At 55.0% G+C, this 9,543-nt stretch overlaps 1 protein-coding gene across 2 annotated transcripts; it reads left to right on the top strand.

Annotated features, from left to right (window-relative positions):
- Positions 1-638: 638 nt before the first annotated feature.
- Positions 639-8,589, top strand: Gprin2 (G protein regulated inducer of neurite outgrowth 2). Of its 2 annotated transcripts, none has more exons than XM_029469219.1 (2): positions 639-676; positions 6,412-8,589. In XM_029469219.1, exon 2 carries the CDS (start codon positions 6,418-6,420, stop codon positions 7,783-7,785), a length of 1,368 nt encoding a protein of 455 aa, XP_029325079.1. In that variant the 5' UTR covers positions 639-676; positions 6,412-6,417; the 3' UTR covers positions 7,786-8,589. The 2 variants fall into 2 exon arrangements, with proteins under 2 accessions (XP_029325079.1, XP_021036815.1); XM_021181156.2 differs by having other exon boundaries at positions 661-887.
- Positions 8,590-9,543: the final 954 nt, after the last annotated feature.

Here is a 9,543-nt window from a genome sequence, read left to right as displayed (position 1 = left end):
AGGGCAAGGGTGGAAATGGTCCTGGAAGTGGATAGATTGACAGGTTATCAAGAATGTAGACCTTGAAGGACATGGCTGAGGGTGTGACTTTGGGACTATGAAGCTGGGCAGGTACTCCCAAGGACCACACTGCAATCGTAAGCCTTGGATTTCTCCCTGAGGTGAGTCTAGAGCTGAGAGCATATTGTTGGATCCAGCAGGCCTGAAGACTCCCTAACAGGCAAGGCCTCTAGAGAGCAAGACCTGGGGAAAGAGGTGGGTGGGAGGCCCAAGAATTGTGAGAGGTGGGGCAGGACGATAAAGGACATGGGGGGCGGGGCCACAGGGAATGGTCAGTGGATTCTGGTGTCAGAGGGAGGGATTGAAAATCTCTAAGGATGTGAATTTGGGACCTGGAGGATTTGCCGGAGCTAGCCACGCAAGGCAAGGTGGGGCACGGAGGGACTGGGGCAGGACGATGGCGCCCTTTAGGGGTGGGAGATTGGAACACAGCGGCCGGCTCTGTCGGGAAGGTTGCACAAAATGGATGAGCCCAGTGAGGAAACAGCCTTGCGGGGGAAGGGTCGGGAAGGGGGCTGGGCGGCTTGGGGGCGGAGCCTAAGGGAATGGCATGGGCGGGGCCGAGACAGGGGGCGGGGCCGGGACGCAGAGCCGTGAAGAGGCGGGGCGCGCCTAGGTGAGTGAGTCGCCCCCCCCCACAAACCCCCAGCACCCCTGCTCCGGGTACCGGTGCCAGTTTCCCCTTCTGGCCCTTGGCAGCGCAGGCTCCGCGGCCAGCTGCACCACGGCGGGGCTAGACCCAGTGCGGCTCCATCTTGGCGCCGGGCACCTGTGGCGGCCGCAGGAGCAGCGCTTCCGCCGGCCTGTGCGGCCCTGGAGGCGACCGGGTGAGAGGCTGGCTCAACACGAGCCGTGGTGGGTGCTGGGGTGGTGTGGGCGGCGCCGCCCCTTCCTGGACCCCTGAACCCTTTCCTCACCGCTGTCTGCGCCGCATTCCTCCGCACGGTTGCCTCCCCCTTGCCCTCTCCCGTCCTCTTTTCCACGTCCCCTTTGCCCAGTCGCCGGGTTTTGTTTTTGTTTTTTCTCCGCCCGGGACCCGAGCCCATCGTCCTCCACTCCGCCTCCCTTTGCTTCTTCCCTCCCGGGTTCTCCTTTCTTCCATCCGCATCCCCCACCCTGTCCTCTGTTGCCAGCACCCCGCCCTCTTCTGCTCAGGAGCATCCCTACCAGCGAGCTCACTGCCCCATATCCTTTGAGTCTTTGTCCTGGAAAGGTCTGTAGCCTAGATCCGAGGCTTGGGTGTGTACTTCTCCCTAGACCACTGTGGGTTTTGCTCTGGAGGTTCGGGGAAGGGAGCCCTGGCCAGCGAGGCTGCGTGGTGTGTGGTGCGATCAGGCCTTTGACCGCAGCAGGGGCGGCCTGTGTTTGGCATGCGGAGTGCTGCTGTGAATGAACGTTCTTTCCTGCAGGATCACACTGTAAACCCGCCTGTGCCATGGCCACAGTGAGGCGTGTGCCCATGTTGTGGCACTGTGCTGGGGAGTGCAGGTAGGATCTTAGTGGCCTCCTGCTGTTGCAGTTGACCCTGAGACACATTCAGCCCACTGTTAGCACCTGAGTGAGCAAACCCTCACAGATTTCAGGCCTTGGGACTCTTAGGCGTTCTGGGACTCTTAGGGGTTTCTCTATGGTGAGCAGGGTGGCGTCTTGGAGCTTTTTTCCCCCACGCATACCCCATTCCTGGCATTTCTCTGCCTTTAGGTTCTATGCCATCTCATTAAGGTTAGAGGCTACGAGGGGCTGATTTTATTCTCGGAGCTGCCCCACCCACCTTAAGGGATGTCTTTTGCTGCGTTCTCCATTCGGCTTGAGTGTTCCTGTTAGGCCGTTTATTTGCGCTGGCATGATCAAACCACTAGCTGTAGGTGGCCACACCCCTCTCTACAAGGGATTTGAGGTATCTGTAGGGGCTATCCCTACCTGGGCCTTTCAAATTCCTTATGTTAACTCTGTGGCCAGTCCTGATTCTCCTCTCACACCCTGCTCCCTCCTTTGTCAACATGCTTGCCTTTTTGTGGCTTTCTGGACACAGAGGTTGTCATCTAAGCACCTGCTGCTTGCATGAATGACTTCGTGTGGTCTGAGATAGGCCCTTTAGAAAGAAGCCTTCCCCAGTCCACCCCTAAGGTATGGGCTTCTCAGCTGGGGAGAGAATCAGAATTTCTAACCAAGTGGAGCCCACGGACTCAGGCTTGGGCTAGTCTGGAAGCTTCTGAAAATTGGGGGGGGGGTGCTTCTTCAAAATGGCGTTGATAGTTGCTGCATGTGAGGGTGGTTGACTCTCTAGTTGTTGACAGTAGAACCTGAGGACAGTGACCACACGATGTCATCCACAGCCGTCACAACGTGCTCTTGGATCCCTCTGTGTGTCTGCCTTTTGTGCGGTGCTAAAACGCCTTCCCAGGAGAGAGTGTGTGGGTATGTGTATGTGAGTAGGAGTGTTTGATCCTCTGGAACTGAAGTTGCAGATAGCTGAGAGCCGACCAATGTGAGTGTGTGTGCATGAGCCGTATGTGTCCCTAACCACTGAGCTCTCTCTCTCTAGCCCCATCCCAGATCTCTTTTGGGTAAAACTGGAACCTGCCCATGACTGCAACATGGCTTTCTAGGCATGTGGCATGTACACCACAGCCTTGTGTGTGCGCATAGCCTACCAGATGAAGGCTTCAAATGGGCCCTGGGAAACTTAAGGGTGATGATGGGGTTGCCGGGAAACTGGTGACATCACAGGCTAGGATGAAGGGAACAAGACTTGGATGATGAAGCTTCCCTGTGGGGCGTCTTGGTGGCTTCCTAAAAGGTCATCTTTGCTTCTAGCACTTTCCCAGTGCTAGTTCCTACAACACTGTGGTCTCAAGTCACAGCCATGATGGAGGGGAATGATGACGTCATGCCATTAAGTTCAGCCCTTACAGCCACCCAGTGGGGTAGGGCTTACTTCAGATTTGTAGAATGGGTACAGTGAGGCTCACAGAAACCCAAGAGCAGTTGTGCAATGTGCAGCAGAAAGAAGAGCCAGTATTAGGAGCAGAGCCTCCCTTTCTTCCTCTCCCTGGGGCTCCATCTCCTCAGCCTAGCCCACGTGTTGGTGACAAGGAGCTGGAACTCCCCCACCCCACTCCCATGTGCCAGGGGTTACCTAGAATTGCTTCCCTTGGAGCCCTTCCTCCCCTGGGGCTGGTAAGTCCCTCCAGATGCATGGTGCTAAAAATTTGGGGGTACTTCTTCCAAATGACATTGGTCCTTGCTGCCTGTGAGCCAAAGGCTCAAACACACACACACACATTGCAAGAGGTAATGTACATACACGACACAGTGTGGTCTGAGCTGGCACTTTGCTCATCCTACTGGGCATATCCTGAGGCCTAGATTACTGGGCTGGGGCAATATTGCAGCCTCTGACCCAGGGGATCTCTCTGACTGAACTGGTTTGGGAGTTTCCACAGAACTGGGGTTTTCATTTCAGATCGTCACTGGTCGTTTGCTGTGTGCGGTGGCTGGTGAGGCTTTGAATCAGCCGTTTGCAGCCGTGGGCTCCTCGGTGTTTTAGGGTTGCCCTAGGGCTGAGTGTTGTCACTTGCTGCTTGTACGTCGGCGGAGTAGATAAGGTAACCAGATCAATGCATAGCTTTCCACCAGGGTCTCTGGTCACTGGTCTCTCTGGGAGATGGCTAGCTCTGGGCACTGGGCAGTGTCTAGGGAGGCAGGGACAAAAATATTCTCCTGCTAATGGCTTCTCACTAGGTCTTGCTGTGGGTTGGGGTACCCTTAGTCTTGTACCACCTGTTTCCTCTGGGAGCCAAGGGACTGGCCTGTTCTTTATGTTCCTTCTGTTCCCTAGGAGGGTCTGTAGTGGGTCTCACCCTAGGGCTGTGTAGATTTTTTTTTTTTTTGATGGGGTTTCTTCAGGGTTCTTAGACATCACTGGGTGATTGTCTCCCTGCCAAGGATAGCTTGATGCCCACAGGACTTCCAGTCTGAGATGTCTTCCTGCCCTCCTTATTCCATGCGACCTAAGAATTGGGTGAGGTGGGTGGATGGGGGTCAAGCTTTGCACCTGTTCATTTGTCCCATTGGCAAGCCATGAATATCATCAGGAGCGGCAGAGGTAGGGATGGGTCCTGGAACTCTGGGTGATTGCAGTAGTCAGGGCAGAGATCTGCTTGCTTCGGGGCATACTCATGGGCCTGATTGTTGACAGAGCCATTGGCTAACTCTGTGCCCTTGGTCAGACCACTAAGCTGCTGAGCTATGACCTCATTTGTAGAATGGGGATGATGAATTACATCACCAGGTCACCGTGACAGTGGAATGAGGCAGTGTTTGCGAAGGATATGGCCCAAGCCTGTAGCATCCAAAGCTCTTATTATCAGCATTGTGACTGCCATTAGTTTCAGGCTTTCACCTGATGGGTGGTGTTCGAGCTCTCCGAGGGCAGCTAGAGTCCTTTCTTTGCCACTCATCCGGTCTGACTCTGGATGTGAGGAACATCTGGGTAAGGACACTCCTTACCCAATTGGCTGTGTCCAGAGTGGCATGGCCCAATACAGTGACCATTAGCCATATGTGGCCAGTTATTTAAATTGTTCATCAGAAATTCAGTTTCTTGGTCACAATATTCACCTGACAGATAATACTAGTACTAACACAGGTAATACTGACTAGTGCCCAGCACACTGGATAGGACAAGGTTCAGGATTTCCATCAAAGCAGGCAGTTGTGCTGGACCAGACTCTGCCATTAGTCTTTAAAACTCTCCCCACAGAGTCAGGGGGATATTTCTCATAACAGCAATGGAGTCCACCAGCCCTCGCCACATTCCATTTTGGGTGGCCTTGTTCCTGGCCTGGGTGGTTTGGCTTCCTGTCAGTCTTTATCAGCCAAAGGTAGGTGGGGAGGACGAGGATTGCCTAAACCAAAACTGTTGTCTTCTGTATCTGCCTCTCCAGCCCATCCTGCCAGTCTGACAGGGAGTCCCTCGGTGATCTTCCCCACAATCCAGGGCTGGGCTGGGCTGGCCTGACCCTCTGGCCCTGCCCATGTCCCAGTCTGCCTGTCACTTTCTTGTGTCACCTGGCCACTTGTTCCTTCTCGGCATCTCCTCCCTCTCTCCAGCCTTGGCTTCCACGAGAATTCTCCAGAAAGTTGTTCCTTACCATCCTTGTGAGTCCTTTGCCTTGGCAGGGCCTTTCCTTGCACTGAGCTCTGGGCACTTGGCCCACTCTTCCATGGCCTTGTTCTTAAGTCCATTCTCTCTGTCAGCCATGCAGCAGCTGTCCTCTGAATGCCAGCTGCATGTCAGGGCAAGGTGCTGACCTCACAAGAAGGGACAGACTGTAGTCCCGACTCTGCTAATTTCAGGGGAAGGGGCTGAGGGTCGGCCAGACTGTTCCGTCCCAGCCCGGTGATGCTGAGTCCAGAATGGAGGCAGCCTAGGTGGGCCAACCGGGAAAGGTTCTCAGGAGGAGGTGGTGAGGTGGAAAGGGGGCGGTGGGTTTGGTGCTAGAGGAGGCACGCTGGGGAGAGAGAGTCGACATTTTGCAGAGGATATGTCTGATTTTTGCCATTGGGCTTCTCCCCAACCCCCCACTGCTGGATGGTCACCCCAGGCACAGCCAGAACTAAATGATTCCATATTCCCAGCCACTGCAGCCAGCAGGGCCTCAGGAAATGGCTGTGGATGAACGAAGAAATGCCGAGTGAGGCTTGCCATTAAGGGCTGATAGCAATGTCCTCTCTAGGTGTAGGGTGAGAGTCAGGAACCGTAAAAGACAATCTGAGACGTGTCACAGTTCAGTAGGTCAGGCTGGAGAGGACGGGACAAGGGCATAAGAGAAATGGGGACACTTCTCAGCATACCCAGTATTCATTGCTTTCTTACCTCACAAACTTTCTCAGAGCCCCAAGTCTGTACCCAGGAGGCCCCACTCCCTGTTAAAGTGGATGCTGACAGTGCCAGGAATACTTGCTGTGCTGGCTGATAAAGTTGGCCATCTTTCTGTGTTGATTGACAGACAGCTGCTTTCCCGAAGCCCTCCTCCTGATGCCACATGCACCTGGCCTCTCCCCTAGTCTTCCCCCAGCACCCATACCTATCTCATAAGTATGGCAAACAGCTGGCATAATGGTGGTCTCCAGGGCCTATTTCTGGGGTAGTGATTATTAGATATTTTCAAGGTTATCTATGCATCACATGGGATACATAGATTTGAGGTGTCTGACATGTTTCTTGTCCCTGCCAACCTTAGGGCTCTGATCAGTCAGGCAGGCTGCGACCGAGGCTGGAAGAATGCAGCCACCGAGGTGTTAACACTCAGCTTGACTTCACTCACTTATTTTTCTCTCTTGTAGGCAGCCATGAGTTCTAGCCACCCTGAACCAGGTGCCCGGGAACCCCAGAGTCCCCGTCCACAGGCCCTGTCTCAGAGTTCTTCCAGCTTGCTGTGTGAAGGCCGGGAGCAGAGGCCAGAGCTTCGCAAGAGTGCCAGCAGCACTGTATGGCGGGCCCAGCAGGGTGAGGCTGGTTCTAGTCCCCAGATCCTGCAGGAGGAGGTGTGCCAGACTGAGATCCCAGAGCACGTGAAGACTGCAAGCACTGCGTCACAGACTGGGGCTGGAGGCCACTGGAGGAGCAGCACTGTTGGTAATGTGTCTACCATGGGCATCGGTGATCTGTGTCGCCTACGGGCCCCCAGCGTGGCAGCTGTGCAGAGGAGCCACTCAGACTTGGTACATAGTACCCAGACCCGGGGTCATGGCAGTGTTCAGAAGCCCAGTCTGAGCTGTTCTGCCCTTGGCAGCTCACCTGTCCACAGGGCTCAGTTGCAGCCTGGCAGTGTTGCTGGACAAGGAGGCCAGACCCCTGCACCCCTGCAGAGTGACTCAGCTCCAGAGGATGGGACTTCTAAATCAGCCTGCACGTTGGGGGAGAGTCAGGTGTGGGTGCCAACCGTAGAACTAGAAGATGCATCTGGTCTCCTCCACGGTCCCCAGGGTGAGCCCAAAGCAACTGGACAGCCACCTACCACTTCCTGCCACACTCTGCCTCCGGCAGCTCTGCTTTGCACCCTGGGGGAGGCTGTAGCTGGTAGCTGCTGCCATGCCCTGCCTGCCAGAGGCATCCTGGCCTTTCCCAAACTGGTGGCGTCAGTCAGTGAGTCTGGGTTGCAGGCCCAGTGTGGGATGAAATTCCACTGTAAGTTGTCTGGGGGGATTTCTGGGCACCCTCACTGCTGTGTCCACCCTTGGGGGCCTACAGGGCTAGCCACAGAGTCTGGCTCCAGGACCAAAGATGTGTGGACCATGACCTCAGCCACTGATTTGGCTCTGGGTGTGGCATTGGCCCAGGATGCCGGGGTTCAGGCAGCTCCCGTGGCAGCCTGCAAGGCTGTGGCTACCAGCCCATCCCTGGAAGCGCCTGAGACTCTGAACCTATTTCCAGAGGTGATGCTGGAGTCCGGCCTGCGACAGGCATCGTCACCTGTGAGGGATGTACGATGGGATGCCGAGGGCATGACATGGGAGGTGTATGGAGCCTCTGTGGACCCTGAGGTGCTCGGCATTGCTATCCAGAAGCACCTGGAGATGCAGTTTGAGCAGCTGCAGCAGGCACCAGCCAGTGAGGACAGCCTGTCTGCGGAGGGCCGAAGGGGCCCCCTGCGGGCAGTCATGCAGTCACTGCGGAGACCCAGCTGCTGTGGCTGCTCTGGAGCGGCTCCAGAATGAGGAATTGTGACCCTGGAACTGGCTACGACTCTAGACTTGGTCCTAGGCCAGTGACAGGCACAGTGGAGACTCCATGCCACTGGGACCCACCTTCTAACTTGAATACCAGCCTTGCTCGGGCTTGTGGTTCCATGCAGCTGGGCTGTCTTTTAAGGGCTTGATTCCCAAGAGCCACTTCTTTATCCGTTCTGGGCTCTGAAATGTGGGACAGGGATTTTTGCACTGCACAGAAGTGAAATCCTGACTTCTTTCCTGTGAAAGTACTTAACCTTTTGGTTTGTCTGTCCCACAGACCTTTGCTGTCACTCCCCTGGGACTCTTGGTAGTTTTATTTTTACTAGAATTGCTAGGAACTAATGACTTTTGACATTACACAGAGGCCCCAGGTGGTGGGATTGCCCCAGTCTCTAGAGAACTGGTTTTACCAGAGGTCTCCTGCATACCACATTCTGTACTCGTCACCTGACCTTGTCGAGGTTCCTCCTCCTTACCCCACTTTCCGGATGTCACAGCAGATGTCTTGCAGAGATCTAGCTGATGAGCTCTAAAGTATAGTTCGATATGGAATGAAAGGCTTAGAGCCTGGGCTAGACCAGCCCTGGTGTTAGCCTGTGATACACACCTGGGCCAGCTCAGTGTAGCTTCGGAGAGGGAGAACTAACTGAGTCTGCAGCTCTGTGAGAAACAGCCTCTGCCCACGAAGTGTGGGCACCTGACCATTACAGAAGGGCTGCTTGTATCCTTGGAGGGGGTTTCCAAAAGCCTGCCCTGCAGGTCACTGTGCCAGGCTCCCTGCCTCAGGAAGTAGAGAATAAGTGCCAACCTGTCCCCAAATGTATTACAGTGCTTAAAAGGGTGCCATTGCTGCCCCACTCCATAGGATTTTATTTAGCTGGTGCAGTTCTGGGAGGGAGCCTGGTTTTGGGGGTGGAGGTGCTGGGTTTGGGGCTCCTACCAGGTAGGAAATGGCTAGAGCTGAGAGACTGAATGTCAGGGTTAGAAATGGCCTGTGTGTTAGGAATGCCCTAGCATGGCCTGGGTGGTGGGGACAAGTAGATTTGGGTGTGGAGAGGGACACATAGTCTTTCCCTGTCTGGTTTTATTACCCAAGGGCTTCTTAAGGCCCGGGAGGATGGAGCAGTCTGCTGAAGACCCCAGACTCCTGGCCTACAGTTCCTCCAGTCATACAGGAGAGCTCCAGGGTTAGGTAGACTAAGGGCTTCAGGCCTGAGTTCCTGTAGGATTGAAGCTCTAATAAGTGCAAGGGGAGGCTGAGGGCGCTTCTGGGACCACAGGGACTGAAAGGTGACTTATCTGCCCCGTCAGCAAGGTCCTGCTGCTGCAGAGGTAGGGAAACTGTAACAGAGGCCTTTGGCTTGGAGCAGAAATGGCATGTCTGTGGATCAAAGGAAGAAGGCAAGATAGGCTGGCTCCAGGCAAGAAGCCTCATAGTAGGGTAGTCTTACAGGTACTAGGCCTTTCCCAGGTGTCAAGCACACTCCTTACAGACATGCATGTGTGAATAGTTGTGTGACCCAAGGCAAGTGCTCTGGTGTGTGGCATATGGTCACCTTGTCCTCTTTGTACATGGGTACCAGCAGCCCAGCTTGGAACCTGAATGGGAGTGGCTGTGGGGACATGGTGGGGGCAGTGGCACCTTCACACTGGGCCACAGCTGAGAAGGCTATTGATTGACACAGAGGACCTGCACAGGTGGGCGGAGTGGGGGACAGAAGTGGAATATGGTGAACCACTATT

This window comes from Mus caroli, chromosome 14, assembly GCF_900094665.2.
Source record: "Mus caroli chromosome 14, CAROLI_EIJ_v1.1, whole genome shotgun sequence".
Classification (NCBI taxonomy): Eukaryota; Metazoa; Chordata; class Mammalia; order Rodentia; family Muridae; genus Mus; species Mus caroli.
The sequence above is the reverse complement of the archived record's forward strand: the minus strand, read 5'-3'. Positions and strand labels throughout refer to the sequence as shown.